Source organism: Larus michahellis, chromosome 2 (genome assembly GCF_964199755.1).
Source record: "Larus michahellis chromosome 2, bLarMic1.1, whole genome shotgun sequence".
Lineage (NCBI taxonomy): Eukaryota > Metazoa > Chordata > Aves > Charadriiformes > Laridae > Larus > Larus michahellis.
In genome coordinates this window covers 32,561,620-32,583,795 of record NC_133897.1, presented here as the reverse complement: position 1 = coordinate 32,583,795, position 22,176 = coordinate 32,561,620, and the positions used below count along the sequence as shown (strand labels likewise).

The following is a 22,176-nucleotide window of genomic DNA, read 5'->3' as shown; positions in this document are numbered from 1 at the left end:
CACTAACGAAGGTGTAAAAGGCACATTCTTTTCACACTGCAACTTGCAGTGTGTAGATTTAATATATGATGTTTAGTTTAGTGATATAACCCACTGACTATTTTGTTGATTTTGGTAGAGCAATGCCTAGAAAATGGATGCCTCAGCTGGCAGCATCCACTTCACGGGGTGATACAAGTTTGAAAAATAAAAGAATCAAGGCAGTATGTAACTATACTACTGGAGCTGTAATGGGAAAGTTATGGAAGCAAACTAATAATGGTAAAACTTATGCTGCATGGCTGATTTTCTAAAAGCTGTTATTCCCAAATGGCATCATGGTGTTTTCACAGCAAATTTCTTGTCCATGACTATGAGCACAAATGAGGGAACACTTTTTTTTTTTGCTGTGAGTGAATGTGGTGCATGTATCTACAGTGAAGGGTAACTAACACCTCCTACCTTCATGGTTCCCAGTAAGGTTTTATGCTGCACCCTTCATCACTCCAGTGAACTGAAGACTTGGGAAGTAGAAGGCTGCAACACCATACTGGGGCATTACAGTGCCATGTGTTTGTGTGAATCTGATGGTAGTTGCCAGTTTGCAACTAAATGTGATCTGCAGGCTGTGTTTTAGATTCTTCCAGCCCTTCACATTCTGGGACACAGATAGTATTGGCCCATGAGACGTTTCACAAACAGCTAGTGTTCAAAATGTTATGGTTCAAGTAGGAGAGCAACTGAGGAGAAATAGAAATTGGCCTGAAAAGTAGAACCTGTAAAATACAGTCATATTTGTCTCAGGTAGTTATTATACCAATGAACCTCATATAGCATTTTTACCATTTTAAGATAAAGGCTTGTTTGTATTTGGGTTTGATTTTCCTAAACTATAAGGTTGCTTCAGTTCTTTCTTCTGATTTACTAACATACATTAGATTGTATTTCTATTCATATTTTTTTTTCTTGAAATCCATGTTTAAAACTGAACTGGAATTTATTAATTTCCTTTCAAGTTCTTGATCTATGCTTTTTTCTTCTGTGGCTAGATAAATGTGGAGAGTCAAACGACAACTCCAGGCTTCAATTTTGCACGTCTTAGATAAAATGTTTAAGGGAAGTTTGCAGGGTCACACTATAAATTCTTGTATTCAGTTCTTTCTTTGTCTGTGGAGAAAGAGCTGCAGTCTGAATGACAATATTACAGTGTCTGTGACACCAACCTTATCATTATTTCAAGTTCCATCAGCAACAACATAATAAAACAAATGGTTATTTTTTCCTGAAAATATGTTTAAAAGCAATTTATTATTTTTTCCTACTCTTTCAGAAGTGACAATTAAAATATATCTTTAAGCAAAGAAAAGAATTCTGATAGAAGTTATGAGAGAAAACACACTGAAATTATGACCCCAAAGTGTCTGCTTTGGAGAAGTGTTTCCATGATCCACTCAAATCCAACTCTTGGTGTACGGACCAAATTTAGCCTCTAGACTTGCTGTCTAGTTAATGGCAAGAAATAGAATCATTCGCAAAGTGCACTTTTTCCACTGATTACAGAGAAAGTTTAGGTTAATAACAGGTTTTTAGGCACTTCAGTGAAGATACTTAAAGGAAGGTAGAATGAATCAGCACCTCAGTTTTCTGAAACTGCAATCACAAGGAAACCCAGATGCCTAGAACTTGGTGGCTGGTTGTCTAGTTCTAGTCAGCTCAAAAACACTGGGAGGGCAGAGAAGTGTGAAATCATGCAGCTCTTTTAAATTGGAAACTGGAGACACACTTATTTATTCATAGCAGGTACTGCTGGATCCTTCTGGAAAAAAAGTATTTGCATTTGTTCTCTCAAAACCAGTGTAGGTTCATTAATTTACCATAAAGTGCCATTATAGCCATATATTGTAGTGTAGCAATTATGTGACTTGCTTGAAATTTGGATTTGATATTCAGTTCTCTTTCCTGCCTAAGGGGGATACAAAACCTTACATTCCTTTTCTCTGAATAGCACCCTACCAGTGTGGGAACATTTTTAAGGCATTCTGTAAAAGCTAGTGCATTGCACTGGAAACACAAAGCAAAGTCAGACCCACCTGGCCAGAAAGACTACGTTTAAAAAAAGGTGTAATTCTCCAACTTAAAAGTGAGGACAGTCTCTAAGGAGGAAGGTCTTGAATTCCAGTCCTAGTTCCCTGGCAAACTCCTTTATTTGACAAGTAACAATCATTGAAAAACATATCAAAGCATTTCTAAGAAATTTATGGGTGAGTTCCCTTATGCCTGTGCCAAATCATGTTTTTCTTTGCTCACTCCTTGAATTTTTGTATGACCCAGTTTCTACAGGAAGCTGAAAGGGTAGTTGAACTTACTGTGGCTAGATGAGCAGTTTAAGAACTTATTTTATTAAACTTAAATAGAGTCTGTGCCTGATTTTTATAAAAAAAAGCTCTGTCCAGAAGTTTTGTCACTTCAATATAAATTGCTTCATATTAACAATAGAAAGTCTTTTAAACTTAGGATAACTGTGGGATTTTTGGATTCTAGAAACAATGTTTTCAAAAAGAGCACCCTCAATCTTTTATTGACAAACTCTAAAACTGGTTTCTGGAATTTGCGAATTTATTCCAAGTGATACAAACCTTGATAAAGGATTATAAATCCATCGGAGCAGTTTTTACTATCTTGACTTAAGCGAAAGTCTCAATGAATAACTGCTATACTGACTTCCCCCCTAGAGTCAATATCTAGCTCAATATTCTGTCTCCTGTGATGGCCAATAGCAGATGCCCAGGGTAAGAGCGTAAGAAATGTGTAAAGTGCCTCCTTTCTCAACATATACATCTAAGTAGATGATGGTAGTAATCATCAGTCTGAGGTTTTGTAAGTTTATCATAAGGAGGGGTGGAACAGATTAGAAATGTAGCAATGCAGTAATGAGTTTGATCTCTCCTGGTAGAAATCTGTGTAACAGAGTGGCTTGACAGGCGTCATTTGTGAGAAGAGTGTTCTGGCTTGTAAACTGGTGGGGCTGCTGTTTAGCTCGCTCATTGCTGGGATTGTGTTTTCTTTGTTCAATAACTGTTTGTTAAGGATATCTAAGTAGGTGCTTGTGATTCTTCAGTAAAACAACAGAAACCTACCCAGCCTGGGTGTGTGGTTTGATGTGTTTTGCAAACATGGGCACTGTAAGTTCACACAGCTGTAAAACTTGAGAATATCCTCCTGTGGCCTCCCACGCTCACAGATACTTTACCTTAGATCTCTTCGAGGGGCAGGGGCCACCACCGAAGGAAGGTGGGCATGTCACCAAGTGGGATTTATTGAAATCAGGGCAGACTTTCATAGATTTTTAATTTTCCTATGCCTGCAATCTTGAAGTGCAAGATGCTATTCATAAACCTTCTTGCTATTAAAGCCAAAAAGGATTCCTATAACTCAGCAAGATCCACTACTTTTGTTTTGGGTTTTTTGTTGTTTTTTAAATGAAAAAACAAAGGCTTTTCAAAACTAATATTTGAAAGGAAGTCAGGGAGGGAACAAGAAAACTGATTAAATATTTGATTTTCAAAGGCAGCTGTGTAGAATACAAAAAATATTTAATAAATGAAAAGAAAAAAAATCAAACTTCTTAATGAAAATAATTTCTGTTTTCCTGAGTTTTGTTTATATCATTTTGATGTAAATTTTAAGGACATAAATCCTCATGCTGCTCTTCATCCAAGTATTAACAGACATGCTAATGTTTAAAGGTGTTTTAAGTCTGATAGAAGTTAATGGTATGAGTTGAAGAGTTGTTCTGAATTGGGAACCAAGTGTCAAGTTGTCATGAAAGGACAACAGTAATTTTGTTTCTTCTTAACTATGGTTATATTGTCATGTCATGTGAATTCTTATATTCCCACCAATGTATTGGTTTTTTTGGTATCCATTTGGATTCATAGATGACTATTGTAAAAATGTGGTAACCTAAGATGAAGAAAAAGAACAGGGCTGCTGTGATTTTTATCCAGAAAAAAGTTTGTTTCCTCTTGAGTAACTTCAGGAAAACACCTAGTGCAGAAGGGAATATCTTAAACAACATTTTGGAAATACAGCGTTCAGGAAACAACTGTATAAGTGGTTACTCCAGATAAGTGTGCTACCCAGAGCAGATATTTTTGTTCTAAAATTTAAAGTAACAAATTACTTTAAAAGCAGACACTAATATCACTGAGTGAGGAGGCTGAATCTACTGTTCTGTTAAAACTCAATTTCTCTTCAGAAAATTACTCTAAATGAATTCTTTGTCTACTTTTTAACAGATGTTATCACAGGGAACTATTCTCCTGAGAATTGGCTTTATCATTCTGTCCCTGACCTCTTTCGGACTACTTATGGAGAACAGGCAAGATAAAAAACACACTTTTTTTCTTTTCACATTATGCATTATTTATCATTATATGGAAACCTCAAATGTATCAAAAATATATTGATAAAGAACTATAGATACACTTGGACACATAGATTGCTATCTGTTGAGTGGAAAATAAAACACTAATAGCAAGCACCTCAAGCCAGGAGTGTTCCTATAGCAATTAGTGTTTGTATCTATATTGTCCTTTGCAGAAAAGTTGCAGGATGGGCAATATTCTTGCATATTTTGGGTCCACATCTCTGGTTTTGGCACACTGGCAGGCCAGGGCAGTTCAAGCTCATACTGCAATCATATAGTGTCAGTCCCGTGTAGCATGCCGTAGGTGTCAGATACCCTGATGGTATATGAAAAGCACACTGTAGCTCAGAGTAGGCTCAAAATCATGTGAAGGATTTAATCAGTATGGATTTAAACCAAATTTGATCTTGAATACACCAGCCCAGTGAGATATACACTATGGGAGTAGTCCATACGGACACCATGACCCTACAAAAGAGTAAATAGCAGATACAGTTTCTTACAGAGAAACTATTTGCCCTGCCAGAACAGAAATGTGGAATAGAAGCTTCCTCAGATTGAGGTGCCAGTTCTGCTTTGCACCTGCTGTTCATTATGTTTTCAGAAAGGAATACCTTTCACTTGTGTGAACTGAATGGTTTATTTCAGGATAGGTAAAAATCTGTCAGTATGCCAGAGATTATATAATTTAGGGAGTTAATAATGTGAATTAGTAAAAAGTTACAGAAATAGACTGATGAAAAGATTCTGAACTAGTTGTGTACCAGTTTTCAGAATTTTGTTGTTGTTATTTTTGAGATCAAAAGACAATAACTATTTATCCATCTACATTTGCATGAGCTAATATATAGTTTGTGAGTATGTGTATTCTCCCCCCCAGTAAATTCAGTGTTGTAAGTCCATATAAGGTAAATACTATAAAAACTTAACTATAAGGTTAAGAAAGATGACTTGGTGTAAGTGCAGGACATCACAGACTATTTCTACATTCTCTTTTTCATTGAAGTTAACAAAGAAGAAAAGATGTTAATCTGAATTACTTCCCATTTCTAGGCCTAAAGCAGACATTTTGGAAATTATCCGCTGCTTAGTTTTCGTAGCTGTGTACAAACTTGGCCACTTAAGGAGTCAGTTTTCTTCCTTGGGCTCTGCCTATGAGGTAAGACATTTATTTTGAAATGTCTCTGATAATTACCCAGTATTTTTTTATCTTTTTAGAAAAAAGAGAAACACTAAATGTTTATGTTTTGTTTCCTTATAATTGATTATATTATTTGAATCGCGGAATCATGGAATTTTTCGGAGTTCAAGGGACCTCTAGAGATCTTCTAGTCCAACTCCCCTGCTAGAGCAGGATTGCCTAGAGGACATTACTCAGGACTGCATCCAGGCGGGTCTTGAAAATCTCCAGAGAAGGGGACTCCACAACCTCCCTGGGCAGCCTGTTCCAGTGCTGTGTCACCCTCACCGTAAAGAAGTTTTTTCTGATATTTGATCAGAACTTCTTATGTTCCATCTCATGCCCGTTACCCCTTGTCCTGTTACTGGGAACCACTGAAAAGAGTCTGGCTCCATCCTCCTTAAGCCCACCCTTTAGATACTTGTAATCATTAATAAGGTCTCCCCTCAGCCTTCTCTTCTCCAGGCTAAAGAGTCCCGGCTCTCTCAGCCTTTAATATTGTTGAATAGAATATTGGTTTTTTTTCTTATCTCTTTATTTCTCCCTTTTTATGATTAACTTGTAAGAAAATTACTGAGGTTTACTACAGAGATTGAAAAAAGTCAAGAAAGTGTATATTTATCATTTCCTGCAAAAATAATATATTAGTTGTCATATGCTTTGAAGGGAATAGCAGAATTGTGTTGCTGAATTTGAATTGATTAACTCACTTTTCATGGGGCAAATCTAAAAATGCTTGGATGCTGGAAGAGTCTTAAATATAAAATATATTTTTCTGTACTTACACTGTACCTCAGAAACAGACATTTAGCCATTGACAAATATAGGGTACTGGACTAAATAGACCTTTGGTTTTCTGTTCTTACAACTTATTTTTATCCTGTTTATGACTTCTGCTTTTTAATCTTACTTTTTTCTCTTTGCAGTGTAGTTGATATTTCATAATAACACTTTCAATATTATCTGAATTAAATAACACTGATTCATTAATATGATTCTGATCTGAATAGCATTCCCAAGCTACCTAGTGCTAGTACCCAGCAAAGGCAGTTATCAGCAAGGTTATGAACAGTTTGCTGGACTAGTAGAACTGTTATCAGAAAGTTACCTTTTGGTTTAAAAGCAGAAAAAATGAAATAAACCAGTAGGGACTGAGACTCAAACCAAGTTCAAAATGGTTCCTTTGACTTGAAACATCTGCAAAATTTATAGCAACTTTCCTAATTGGAGATTTCTGGTAGTGGTGCTTATTCTCTGTTTTTCCAAGAGATCAAACAATAGGAGAATGAGAACTATCTTACCTTATCTTTTTTTTTTTTCTTTTGTCTTTTTACCTGGGATAGGAAACAATAACTATTGGACAATATTTTAAGCCAGATAAATGCCACTAATCAAGAATTGTTTTGATTTTTTTCCCATATTGTTACATTGTCAAAGCTTGGTGTGTAAATCAAAAAGTTCTTGAATTCCTTTGATAAGAGTCTGCCAGAACTCGGCAGATATTTTAAGGATCTTACTTGCTCAAATATCATCTGGAAAATGTTTTTATTATTTACTGAGTAACATATTACAGTAGATAAGCTTGAAGTGAAGAATTCTAAAATATGGTGATTAATTCTATAGCCCTTGAGATATGACTCTCAGAGTTGGGGACAGTTATATGTCAAAATATGCACTCTCAATTAAAAAAAAATAAATTCATGTACTTGCTTGCTTTGCATATGTAAAAGAGTCTCTTACTAAGTAATGAGTAAAAGTAAAGTTAACAGATTGTTACTTCTATTGTATATAGGGAACTATACAGCTTCCTATTCTGCCATGAAGAAGAAAATAAAATGAAATAGTTCTTACTCTGTTCTTTACATGTATCTTTCAGTAAAATGTTAACTTCTCGGATATCTTGAGTTCTTTCCTACTGTACTTTCCTATCCTTTCTTCTAGCATTTTTCCTTTTATCCTTCGTATTATACTTCTCTGTTACTCTTTTCTTAGTCCTTTGTTTTGCCATTTTTAACAAGAAACAGGAGTTCCTAGCTCACATGTTTTTTCTTTCTTTGAAAATACTGAAAGAATAGATGTCTTCCAAATCATTTGCTCTCAGTGAGACCAAAATAGATAATGCTTCTGAGTAATGCCAATATGTCAACACTAGACTTACATTTTATCATAAATCAACAAGTTTGTGATATTAATAGCTTTTGTGATGAACTTCAAAGGGTCCCTCATTTTGATAGAAATTACTCATTTGTGCTCTCAATGCATAATACAATTTCTGGATTCATGGTAGGAATGTTCTTAGGAGTGGTAATATTGTTACAATGGGATTTGTGATAAAAAAATTCTGAGCAGAGATTCAATTCATGTTGAAAAGTCTTCAAATATTAACATTTTACCTCAATGATGACCTGATCATTTTGAACGAGCAGATGCCAGAAAACATAGTAAATAAATAACTAATAGATTTTCTCGGAAATTAGGTCTAAAATTTGTCCTAAAAATTGTTTCTGTTCTGTTCAGCATTCAAACTGGTTATCTATCCTTCACAATATAATAGTGTAGATAACTTTGAGCATCTTGTGAGGCCCATTACGGAATCACAGAATCGTAGGGTTGGAAGGGACCTCTGGAGATCATCTAGTCCAACCCCCCTGCCAGAGCAGGGTCACCGAGAGCAGGTTACACAGGAACACGTCCAGGCGGGTTTTGAATGTCTCCAGAGATGGAGACTCCACCGCCTCTCTGGGCAGCCTGTGCCAGTGCTCTGCCACCCTCAGAGTAAAGAAGTTCCTCCTCATGTTTAGGTGGAACTTCCTATGTTCAAGTTTGTGCCCATTAACATAGATCTATCTCACAAGCAATTTTAATTTCTGCTATTATGGAATTTTTTTGTGCTTGCTTTTCAACTTTCTTTGTTCTGTATCTCTTTCAAATCCATTTATAATTTTTTGAGATGTAAATCAAACCATTTATTTAATCCTTTTGTTTGCCTCATTCATATTCCATCTTTAACATACACCTAGATTTATCTTTGATCTTTTTAATGTTATATTTTCAGTATTCATAATCTGGGCAATACTTAAAAAATGTCATCCTTACATCATCATCCTTATATGTTACCAAACGAACAATTCTTTAGTAATCCAGTATTCATGAGTGATAGTAATGAATGCATGACATCATGTAAAAGAATTTCTCTTGTCTTATTATTTTGAGTCTATAAATTATGCCTTTCAGGACACTTAAGGATGAAAAAAAATAAACTGCAAGAGGCATGATGGCACTACTCAGCATGTCTAGAATTTAACAAATAATTCTGTCACAACATTCCTAATTTAGTGGTGCCCATTGCAGCAGATAAGTGCAATACTGATTTTTCCATACAGCATGATGAATCATTAATGGAAAAGTACGTGACTCCTGTCTATACCCGTTGGTTTTTTCTATGCCTATGTTTCATATATTCATATTTCTCGTGAATATTTTAGAACCAGTAGGTAAGATTTCAGAAGTAAATATCCTTGCAGTACTCTTTACAGGTTACTCTAACTAGTAAAATTAGGTAATTTAAAATGCAAATGATTGCATTTGGCTCACAAAAAGGTCTGACAATTATCAGAACTGCTGTATGGAAGGAAGGCCTTCTGGGTGAAAACTAGAAGGAAACTACAGAAGAAATAAGAAATCTAGGAGAGCAGAGAGAGGGGAGAGAAGAACAGAGGAACCAAGGATCAAGCCTTTCCCATTTTGCTGTTAAATTAGCTCAGATGGCTGTGAAAAAAAGTCACTAACGATTGCAATTACAGCAGGAGGAGCAATCCTGTGCTCTGGCTCCAGCCTTTTACCCTCACTGCCCAGCTAATTGGGTTGGCCTGCCAGTCTGACTAATGCAATCAAAGATTTTTCTTCAGATGAGTGAGTTGATGCAACTTGCTGTGGAGCAAGACAGGTTCCTAATGCTGAGGTCCAGGGAAGGTGTAAGAAAGAAGGATTTCTGCTTTTGCTAAAGCTAGAATCTTAATATGGTTGTTAACTGCATCTATACTCTGGTAAGTACAACGCTATGTCTACATATATTTTGAAGTTGTGTGTTACCAGTCCTGGTCCCATATGAAGACCATGTTATTTTTATGGTCATTTGAAGGTATTGATCTCCCTGCTATCATATTTAGGGTCCTTTCAAGATATATTCCTGGCTGATCTCTCCTGGTGTCCTTTCATTCTCCAAACAAGACAATAATTTGAAGTTATCCGAGTTAGAAAAGTGATCCTTTTTTTCTTATGGAAGGTGGAACAATGCACAGTTCTCAGCATGCGTTTTCTGTTCTTCATGCTGTATGTATTTCCTATGGATGGTTAAGTGAAAGAAGCAGGGCTTTTTTGTGTTTTGTTTTTTCTTTTTTTTTTTTTTTAAGAGAAAAAGTGGTGTTGTTTGAGGAAATTTTTAGACGTTAAGAAAATTGTTTCTTGGGTGGAAGTCACTGAAAACCTTGATGACAGGGGCAGAGATATTACGTTTGACTGGTTTTAGACAGTAGACTGGGGAGCTAATGCGTTTCTGCTTGAGGATTTGTGCTGCCACATCCTATGCTAGTTAGTTTCCTTTAGGCTGATTACTTCATGCCTGTGTAATGTGATAATCATGTGTATTACTAAAGCCAAATCATTTTCTGTCAGGCTGGGCCTGGAGTCTCCTAACCACCTGGAAGTAGCAGAAAACATTGCTCGTGTGTTCAGTTATGTGACAGTTCAGCAGGCACGATATGTAAAAATAAATCTGTGATGATGGTGCACCTCTTCAAAGTGTTTCCATCCAACCGCTCTGGTTTGGCATCGGCCAGCATATTCCATGAGCTGATTTTGGTCAAGCACTGGCTGTTATTTGACAGTAGTACTAATGAGGAGCAAGCAGAAACGAGAGCCATTGACATGTTGTTGGAACTCTTGTCTTAAATATTTTCACCAACTCTCATAGTGGCTGCAACTCAGTACTGAGAAAGGCTCTTAAACTAAGGGGCTAGGAGTGAGGACGCTGGAGGAGGAAATACAGTTGTCTATCTTGACGTGCTTGTTTATCTTTTACCTTTATGTCAGCTAAGGCATTGTATCTGAGACTAAATATCTTCACCCAGGCTCCTCCTGCCCTGCAACTTCCTGGGCATGAAAGCACTGATAGGCATGTATTAACTTGCAGGTAGGAAGGATAAAGATCTAGGACAGCTTTCACTGGAGAAAAGAGAGAAAAAGAGAGACTGTACAAAGGTGTGATATTTTAAATTAATAACTTGTTTTCGTTTCTGTTTTATGTGGGCATGTGGGGCATTAGAAATATAACAAACTCTGGAAGAGATATAAAATCTTATACTGCAGGGTATAATTCAGCCCTTAACTGATGAAGGCAGAAATTAACTTCATTGTGGTCAAATTGTTTATTTACTCCTTCAGAGTATCTAAACTTGGTCCAAACAGCTGTTCCAAACACTTGTGGAGACAGTATTCTGTACCAAATGGACTGCTTCTCTGATCTTTGATGCAGTTCTGGTATTTCTTAGGAGTATGTCAGCTAATTTGTCTGTATAAAATATATAATATCTCTTTATTAAAGAACTGATTTGCACTGTATTCTGCGTTCCACAGCAGTCCCTCTTAATGTGATATATTACCATGCTACTTATTTCTCCTTTCATCGTACAAAGGCTTGCTGTTACCTCACTTGATTCTTAGTGTAATTTACCAGTGTTGGAATACTGACTTATGAGTACTGACTTAAAACAAACATTTACTCATAAGAACTTATTTCCACATCAACGATAGTTTTCTGCTCTGTAGCATTTTTCCTCGGTCCCTCGTTATGATCATCTGTGCCACATTTCAAAGAGCAGCATACCCCATATTTGGTTTCCATTAAGGTGAAAGCTCTGTGCCCTGTGCTATGATTTATGACCTCAGCATTTATGCAGTCTCTGTGCCCTAACTAGATTGGCTGGTGTATTTGAAATGTATTTCAGAAATGAAGCTGGGGATGGAAGGAAACTCTACTGCCTTATGATAAAAAGCCCTGTCAACACACATGGAGTTGAACAAACATGAGTTGTAATCTGTATTTTCTATGTTAGCTTCATTCAGAAAAGTTCGCTATACCATGCGGTGTATCCCAGGGACGGGACTTTTAATATTCTTGACAACTGCCCTACGGGGAATAATGTCCCTTAGAAAAAGTCACAGTAAAATCTGGCAGTAGATTAAGTTAGTTTCCACTTAGGTGTGACAGCAGAGTCATTACTGATTTTAGACTTAGCCAGTTTGAGAGTCGGCTTCACCACCATCAACTAAAGACTATGATGTATAGTTCCAGATGCTCTGGCCAATTGACCGTAAAATTGCTCTGCATTTCTGGCAGAGCAGCCAAGCTGGAGCTTTTAAAATCTCCACTCCCTGAGCTCAACACCCTCCCCCCCTCTGCTTAAAAGCTGCTCATTATTCTTCTTCTGCCCGCTGATCTTAGCAAAAGAAAAACCTCTGGAATCAATTAGAAGTGTCTGCACTTGATGAGATTTGCACGTGAGTTCGGAATTGCGAGGCTTTGATAGTGTCAGCCAACAGCTGCAGTTTCAGGTGGTAAAATGGGGGAAGGAATTTTCCAGGGTTTATTTACAATCATAAAATAAAACAAAAATCAAGACAAGTTGGAAACCATCTAATGTGTCGTTAAAATGAAGCCTGAATTGGGTTATATATTTATTTTGTCTGAAAAAAGTAAACTGGTGGTTTATTATCAGGATCTTTTCAATTACCTTGCAATTATTAGGCTGTATAGAGTGGTTGTAATAAAATACAAGCTATGCTCTGCTTGCTGTAGTTTTAACTATGAAAGAGGCATCTGCTATTACTTTTGTCACTTTAATTGCTTGACAAGACAGGGAGGTAGTCATACTTAATAGAAATCAGAAGCGTGCAGTCAAAGATGAAGCAAAGGTGGTATCCTGAAGATAGAAAATACATATTCACGTATACTGTTGGAAACTTTGTTTTGTTCTGTCAACACTCATATTGATAGTTGTAAAGCTTATTTTCTGACCCTTCTTCGCCCAAAGCAGTTAGTGATTGGCTTGCATCTGTATGCAATGTTTGCATTTTGAAGATAACAGCCATGCCAAATGAAATTATTAATGTTCAGTTATACATCTGAGGGTATCTTTGTAAAAATTAAACTGTGCCATTCCACACGTGTTGTTACTAATTTGCATTGCAGACTGGTTTGGTTCATAAGTCAATGCATAGTTTTTCTAAAAGCCAGTAATACTACAAACCCCATCAAACTGCATTCTTTTCTACATCATAATAACACATGAATAATAATAGAAATCTCCATACCAGTGAATTGCTTGGTGACAACTTGGATAAACCCTGGTGACAACTGAGATACTCCACATGGGTAGATGTTTCTGTCTGTGTAACTGCAGTTCCAGTACTAGAGCATTAACTGACTTTTTTTTTGTTAATGCACAAATGTGTATATTTCCTTCATACCTGGATTTCTTCTGCAGAGGTAGTACTAGTAGGAAAACTAATCTGTAGAATAATTTTTTTGTTTTTCTCCCTTTAAAGAGCTTTAAAAAAGCACTTCCAGTGAAGGAGCACCCAGAGAATGCCTCGTTTGCAGTGTTAGTCATCTGCATAAGCAGAGGGGCACCTCTGCATCACAACACGAGCAGCGCTGGCGTGCGCTGGAGAGGCAGGCTACAGACAGATCCCGCGCTGTTTGGATTCCGTAGGGGAGATGCAAAGGCAGTCAGAGCAAGCTTGTGTTTCCTGTGCTTGATAGAGCCAGTCCTTACCGATCAGCTTACACGTTTAAGTTTATCCATTTTACATTCAAAGGTGATTTAAAGTATAGCATAGTGTAAAGCACATTGCAGTCTCTAAGAGTCAAAGGCAAGAGTAAAATGAGCAATTGCTGCGTCCTGAATGAAAGACACTGGTTAACTTGCTGAGACTTGCCATCCGCGCATGTGGTGTGGGGAGAAGCAGAAGACACCTTCTGCAACCGTCAGACTGTGTCCCCCAACCATGCTGAGCACCCCGGAGCGGGGAGCCTTCCAGCCCCGCTGTGCGTGGCCAGTGTGCATCTGTGCTCTGTGGCCTCGCTGGCTTTAGGCTACCAAGCTCACCCGCGTGTATGTGTTTATCAGGACATCCTGATATGCAAAATTAGTAGACTTCCTTCCAAAATCAGGTAGTCTGTAACCAAAAATTTTGCACCTGGCTGGTGGGAATTTTCCTAACCTTAAGGAGAGGAGACCTGTGCCTGTGTTCCAGGGCCATGAAGGCAGATGGCTTAGGCTGAGTTTTATCCTCAACATGACAGGCAGAGGGATTGAATTAGCTTTTAGGAGATGACAGCTTTAATTAAGCTAGCTATTTCTGATGTGGAATAAATCTGGGTTTGGCAGATACAAGGTGACCACAAAGAACCAGCCTAGTATTTGAAGCATTTTGGATATTTTTGTCTCACAAGATTTAAATGAGAAAACCCAAATGTAAGAGAGACATGCAGTCCAGGGTTGCCCAATTTATATGTCTGGCAAGTGAGATGCAGGTACAAGATTCTTCTTCCTATAAGTGTCCATTCCCACCTCTGTAACAGCAAACAGAACATGGCAGCTGTGGAAACAGCATTTCTGGAACAGAAGGGCTGTGTAGGACCCACAGAATCGGGCTGTAACACAGGCCATTGGAAAGCCAAATCAATACCTGTATTTAGGAAAGCAGAAATTAACTAAAAATATCCTATAATATATTTTATTAGAATTGATGCTTAAAACCAAAAATTTTTTCAGAAGCTTCTTATGAATAACAAAGGACAAGCACAGGAAAAGTTGAGTCTCTGTTTTTCTACTAGCAGCACCTGAAATAACCAGAGACTGAAAGCTAGCTCGTGACATCTGGGCAACTGCATGCAAAATTCTAACCAGCCAGTGCCTCTTGTCTAAAGTGGGCAATATATCAATAAGATAAAATCAAACCGTTATCTGTGCTGTGATTTATTTTTCTTGTTACTGCCTTGTTATATCATTCCTTTGTATGAGTTCTGTTTTCTATGATATTTAGAGGCAGGGAATATAGAGAAAGCAACAATGCTATATTTATTTTTATATTTGGGTATTACGCAAGGCAAAGAGAATGTTTTAAAATTTACTTCTCCTGCCAATGGCAAATAAAAATTGCCTGATGAAAGAAGATTAGCAAATGCTATGTTTAACAACTGATTCCCAAATGCAGAACACACAAAACATTTTGTATGTTTAAAAGTTGGAAATAGGTGCTATGGGAAAAAAGTACATATAAAGCTCCAGTTATCACTTGAAACTAAGACACAATAATGCAGCAACCCCCTATGGAGTCTGGGAGTGATCACATCTGTCCTGACAGAATTAGTTTGGTTTATCTTCATGTGGAGCCCATGAAATGCCTGGAATAGGTTGTTTACTTTGCTGATTGGAAGCTAATACACAGTTGAAAATGCCTGGTTTTAGTTTGAACATTTTGGATTTTATGGAGAAAAGGATGCTATATTTTGTCTTTAGGTATTACCTGAATTCATTGCACATCTGCATACAACCCTAAATCTCTAGATATATTTATTTCTTGTTCAGCTCACCTAAGTTGACTACAAAGAACAGGCAGATATTAGAAAACAGTTAAAAGTGGTGGTTAAACAGGATGTTAAAAACCAGAATCTGGCCGTTAACTGCATTGGTTTATATCTACATATCTCCACACCGATCCCCATTTTCCTTTGTGAAAAGTCTAGTTAGATTATAACATCTTAGGGCAGATACTTGCCTTTGTGCATACATAAAGGGCCCAGCTCACTTCTGTGCACCATCATCTAGGTTACATTCCAGTTCATTTCTTACTCCTGACTTTCAAGCGAAGCCTATTAAATAGTTGGCTTATTTAGAAACTAGGGGGTTTAAGTATACATATTTTTTTAAGTTCTCTTTTGTCTTCATCTGGATACATTCTAGCACAGTATGAGATGTGTTCAGGAGTCTAATTCTAGTATCTTGTTGAGCCGTCTTCGCTTTTAATGGAAGTGTTGGCCTAAACTGAGTCCGTTCCAAATGTATCCTCCATACTACGTGTATGGATGGAAATTTTCTTCTGGGGTTATCTGGGCCTTATTAAAATGCATCCTCAGACCATAAAACATGTAAAAAGCAGGAATTCAACTGTCAGACTTGTAAATTGGACCAAAAAATGTGTTACACAGCTATCAACAACTGAAGAGAACTTCATAAATTTTAAAAATTAGGGTATAACTGCCTAGAATTTGCCGTGCCCTCTGGATAGAAGTCTAAAATGTGCAGTTGGCTGACAAAAACTGACATATGCTTTTGTATGTTTCTATTTTAAAAGCACCAAAAAATATTTGAGACTTTTTTAAAATAGAGTCCAATTTTTAACTTTCATTTCTTCCTCTCCCCTCCGTTTCTCCTTCTCCACCCTTTTATTACTTTTGCTTTTTTCTTTCCATGTGTGAAAAAGGAAAAGATAATAAAAGGAAATGGAGAGGATTAACAGGAGGATTTACACAGAGGAATTCATTTAAAAACTTGAAAAATAAAAAGCAAAAAAATAAATATTACTCATGGGGAATTTCCAAGAAGACCAATTTTAACCAGTTTTAGCAGTTGTGTATTTGCATCCTAGGCCAAGATGTCTGATAAAATCTATTATGCTCCAGGCAGAATTGTTCATACCCTTTTCAGACAGAATTGTTCATACCATTTTAAGGTCCTTCTGTTGGTAACTACACAGTAGTGAACATATTTGTCCTATCAATGTGCCAAATATTTGAATTGGTCAGTAAGGACTCACAGCTCTGCTGGAATGCTCAAACTGCCGTTGCTCAATGTGCTCTGCCCCAGTGACTCAAGTGATAGAACGCGCTGTAGGAAAACTTAATTTTCTGTTTCATTAATGGGGAGGGATGGGGGGGGAAGTCTCTGTTTTATATGTCTATGTGGTGCATAGCTATCAATGAATTATATCAAAAAACAAGAAACATTTAAATAATAGCATAGTATATTCTTATATAACTATTTCCATATACAACTATTTCTTATATAACTTGTACAACTATTTCCCACTGTAATATCGGCTTACACAACACTGATTAAGAAGAGTGATAGAAGAAATATAGTTTTATAGCCTTAATTTTTATATAAATTGGTGCCATCTTAACTTGATGTTTTTTAGTATCTTATTGGACTATTTATTACCTTCTAAGTATTTACTAATTTCTGCAAAGTTCTTATAAAAAGTCTCTATCCACTAGATGAATCGAATCTGCTCCTTTCAGTGATGTAAAACTGACCACTCCACTCCTGGCTAGTGGAGAGTTAAGAAAGAAGAAAACAGGCTCTTTAGTGGATCCAGGTTTATTTTTTTGGCTTCGTAAACTCTGTGGCTTTCAGAACTTACTAGCATCAAATAAAAATCAAAAGCATCAGATTGCATAACTAACAAAAATAATAGCTGTGAAAGCAGCATGCAACCAAAACTGGTCCATTTTTCCTTGACAGTCCACATAAAATCTCTCCAACCAACTACTTTACATCCTCTGCTGTTTTATTTTGATCTTTGTGCAGATCAAATTACGCGGTCTTCATGATTTTATTTTGCTTTGTAATGTGCAATAATCTGTACTATTAAACTCTACACAAAAGCATATTGCAACTGTGAAATCTGCATGTGTTAGACTGTGCATATTTAGGCATATATGCCAGTAATTTCAGAGAACCCATAACACATTTGGCAGTGGAGATTCTGATTTTCAGAACCGTTCATGGTTTGCCTCTTGGCTTAGACAGTCTTTAGAATGTAAATCATCTTTGTAAAACTGTGGTTGAAAGGGAACCGTGTTGTTACCTTAATTGCTAAGAAACTGGAACTATGCTTAATGGCTTGAAAAACAAATAAAGGTAGGTCTTCTGCTGAGCGGCTAGCTGCTTGAAGGAAAGCTCAGCTAAGACACATCACACTTTTGCCTCCAGTTCAAGGTGTGGTCATCTTTAGGGGGGACACGTGGAAATTGGTGACTGTAAAGTGTGTTATCAAAAGCAACATTATTCTTGCTGGACAGAGTTTGCATATTCAAAATAGTAGCCAGATGAAAAGCGGAGTGGAAGGAAACGGCGTGGGGCAGCTAGGCAGACGTGATAGACCCTCTCTGGTCCATACAGGGCATAGCTGGTCCAAAGGGTACTGCTAATGATCTAGGAGAGAGTTTAGAGTAAGTATGGAAAGTAGGAAGGATCTGTACATTCTCCCAAACTCCTTTTATTGCATCCTTTGTAAGGGAGCTGAATGATAAGAAGTTCCTTCTGTGATCCCACCTCTGCAACGCTGTAAAATTGAAACTTTACAGGGAGAGTGGGAAATGAGAGAAGAGCCTTGGGTTTATACAACATTATCTGCATAGCTTATATTACATCCTTCCAGCCCAGCTGCCCTGATTTCTAAAGTATTTAGTAATGTCCTTGCAGACAGATTATCTCTTTGTAGTTTGGTAACAAGGTCGAGGAACCATGGTTGGATATACTATAGGCACATGTTAATCTTATTTCCCCAGTGCTCATGAATTCCTGAATCAGTGATTTAAGCCTAAATGTGATGTTAGGTTGTTTTGTCGCAAACTGCAGAGGAGACATTGCTATTGTTCACATTCATTTGCAGAAGTTTTCTCCCTTAAAATTTCTATGAAGTCATCAAAACTGCAGGTTCAGCTAATGTTGTACTAATGCCAGGCAAGAATGCTGTATGACTTTTCTCCACCATCGTTTCCCTATTACAGTTAATGCAGTCCATCTTACTGAGACCAAAAAGCTATTGCCAGTACACCTCTTAAATTATTCTCAAGCTGCCAGCTGTGCCATTTGACTTTGATCCTTTCTTTCATGGTAATTGTCATGCTGAAATGTAAAACTAAAATATATTCTGCACCAAGTGCCACCTTTTCATACTTTCAGAGGATATTCATGAGATTTCTGCAGATTTTACCTGCTATTATTAGTCTTCTCTATGTGCTATTGCTGCCATCAAGTGTAATTATATAATTATGCATGTGTAACTATTCATGTATAGTAATTTTTAAGGAATGCCAGCTCTCTGCAGCTCGTTCTCCCCCAGCATTTTCATACTACTTAGCTGAAAAATAACTGCATTACACGAAACACATGAAACACCTCGTCGTTTTATTTTAATGGGAGGTAAAAAAATTGAAAATTTCTGGCTGAATAAGCGCTTTGAAGTATGTAGCTGAACAGAAGAATAGATTGCCTTGTTAATACATGAAATTTGGTAGTTTAGTAACTTACTTTCCTGTTTTGTTTTGCTCTTACTGTTATAATAGAGAAAAACTGTGCAGCCATCAATGTAAATAAATCTCTCTATGAAAATGTAAATAAATCTCTCTATGAATGTAAACAATTATATTCGCCTTACAGGTGTTAGTACATGCTAAGAAAAACAGCTCTAAAATATTCTTAGGTTGAAAAAAAAAAATGCTTTACAAATATGAAAATTGAGATTATTTCTGATTCAAAATATTTAGAGAGGAAAAGACTTTTCAACTGTTTATTTAGTGTTTTAGAGACCTTGTTAACATTTGTGTGGTTTTGACCTTTGTTGTATTAAGGATGTCCTGGAGCACCTTGCTGTGCATTCACTCTATGGTAGCAAATCGGTATTTTAATGCTGGACTGTAGCAAGTAGCAAAATGCTTCATCACTACAATCACTGTTTGCAGTGTGCTGCTTAAGAATAAATATTTCTTTTATTAACTCTGAAGTCAAACTAGTTGATTTCATCCAGGTATTCTAACAATTGTTCAAGGCACCGTCAAGTCCCAGAACAAAATGATAGTCCTGCTCCCAGGCGCATACAGTGTAAACATGAGATAAAAGGTAGCAGATGAATGTGGACAAATATTAGGACCATTGAAGGAGAAATCACAAAGTATTTCTATGAAAATTCAGCGTGTTGATAATGGGACCTAACAGAATTAGCTCAGGGAACAGAGACATATGCTGAAAAGATCCTTAAAATGTTGAAAATTAGCTTACTTTTCAAAAGGGAGCCAAAGGAAATGTACATACAGAGGCATGACATAGCTAAAGGGATAGTCTAAGACGTTTATTTCAGTAGCGTTCTGGGTGGATGTTGGTGAGAGATACAAGTTTTGGCTGAGAGAACCACCAGATCGGAGATATGAGACAAGAGCCTGGATGAGAATCCTAGATGTGTGAGTGAATAAGACTAATTATCTCAGGTATGTTGTTGGGAAAGGATCTGCACACGTGGATGTGGGGAACCTCGGGAGAGGTGGGAATTGGAGATGATATATAAACAGTGGTAGGATCACAGGGAAATAAGGAGGCAAAATTTAGTTGGAAACAGGAGATAAATAATTTAAACTATATTTAACCTATGCTGACAGTCAGACACAATAATATTGGGAAGGCTGCAATTTAGTTGGCAGGGGTGGGAGCAAGACTTGAAGAAGAGAGTAGGATAAAGATGATAGAATTTGTGCTGGGAGCAATAATATTTAGAGGAGTACAAAAGCAGGAGGAGAACAGAGCTTTCACAAAACCTTGGTGTATCTGAGCATAAAAACTTGATGTATCTACTGAGCCCTACAAAATGGCATAAAATATAATTTATTTATACAGGATCTACACGTTAGATCTTTTCAGTAAAAGAAAAAAATGATAGAAATACCTTCTATTTAAAGAAAAATGGAAAAATGTCCAAACACACAACAGATTAATAGATTTATCTTTGCTGGGTTCACAGTTGTGAGACTTTTTTTTTTAGCACATGAAAATGAAATTTTCTGGCAACTGGGGCCAAATGTGATCCCTGGTCATGTTGCAAGAGAGAGCTCTAATACAACAAAAAGACCTTACCATTGTCAGAGAAAACTGAATGAGGATTCATCCTTGATATAGTAATTGATCAGCCACCAATGTCTTCTGCAAAAGCAGGAATAAATTGGTGTTGAGAATTCAGTAAACAAAGTTTGTGACAAATCAATAACCAGAAGAATTAGAGATCAGGGCTATAAAAAGGAATTACATCTTTGCCATTAGCTGTCCTGGCTGGTGCACACAAGAACATATAGACACTTGCCTTTTATCTGGGCAAAACTTCATTTACCAGCTCTCTTCATATGAAAAAGGACCCTCTAAAATAAGCCTCAGTAGTTACAAACATTTCTGGAAAGAAGGAAAGAAAAAACCCCATAGAAAATCTGAAGCAATGTATAAGCAACAATAAAGAAAGGTTTCAGGAGAGAGCTTCAAATAGCTGAAGTGCTAGTGAGACATAAGGACACTGGAAGATTTTATAATGAGAAGAGGTGAGGAAAAATGAAGTGATGAAGTTGTGTGAAAGGATGTAACAGAAAGAAAGGAAGGTAAATTGGAAAAGGTTATGGAAAAAAAATTGCTGCTAAATGGGTATTGCTATCACATGTTTCTAGGAATCAAATGTTAATAGCTATTCAATGGTTTGTTCTCATGCAGTTCTTCTAATAGGTGAAAATAGTGGTAAAATTAAAGTGAAAATTAAATCAACACAACTGCTGAGAAGTTTTATAACAGCAAGTTTGGTGCAACTTTGCAGAAGTAAATAGCATTCTGGAGTGAGATAATCTGAGTTGGTGTTCTTTTTCTAAACAAGAGAGAATGAAGAAGTATAGGCAAAGATTTATAGTGAAAGTTCTAAAGTTCTAAAAAGTTTTAATTTTTTTAACAACTGTAACCCAGTACATGATTTGGGACTATTCTGAAGGGTCTACCATGCCTGAAGGAATGGCTCTAAAGTTTCACTATGAGAAATACAGAGATAGTATTATTTTTTGCATTAATATAATATATGCATACATTTTCAGCAGTAGAAGACATTATACTTTCACTTACGTTTAAATAGATTATAGAACCCAGCTGAAATGATTACCTTCTTGAAAAGCAGTGCAGCAGGAAAAGGCTTAGGTGATTATAACATCTACTGTGAAGTTTTGCATGTGATATTACTATTTAAAGTAGCCATAGAACGTACCTTGTGTGTTAGTGAAAAACATAACTTGGAAATGTTTGCATCTGACAGCGATCTATTTTAAGTAAAAGAAGAATATTGTTTAGGTGCTAGTGAGAAGTGTGAATATTGTGATTGGCTACTGCACAGAAACTTGCAGACAGGTAATATGTGGAGAGCAAATGAATTGCTACTGTGTAAGCTTAAAACTGTAGATGCAAAAGCTAAAATAATATTTACCTATACATGGTATAATGAATCTTTATTGGCAACTGGTATTCACAGACTATTTGAAAGGTGGTATTGGCCAGACACAAGTTATTTGGCAGAGATCTTGCCTAGTATATATTTGCAGAGCCTGTCTGCATAAGGATGCTGGCAGGTTTACCCTGATTTCTATTCCAGGTGACAAATTTCTGTCCAAGCATATGAGTGATCAAATATTTTCCACTGGAATCTGGGCACTGTAAAATTTCTGAAGCTG

General features: G+C 36.8%; 1 protein-coding gene across 4 annotated transcripts in view; it reads left to right on the top strand.

Annotated features, from left to right (window-relative positions):
- Positions 1 to 22,176, top strand: part of AGMO (alkylglycerol monooxygenase) — a 193,690-nt gene that overhangs the window by 108,552 nt on the left and 62,962 nt on the right. For all 4 annotated transcript variants that reach the window (XM_074574790.1, XM_074574788.1, XM_074574789.1 and 1 more), the window contains 2 exons: positions 4,278 to 4,360; positions 5,462 to 5,567. In XM_074574790.1, coding sequence (XP_074430891.1) covers positions 4,278 to 4,360; positions 5,462 to 5,567 — 189 coding nt within the window. The remainder of the gene's footprint in view (positions 1 to 4,277; positions 4,361 to 5,461; positions 5,568 to 22,176) is intronic.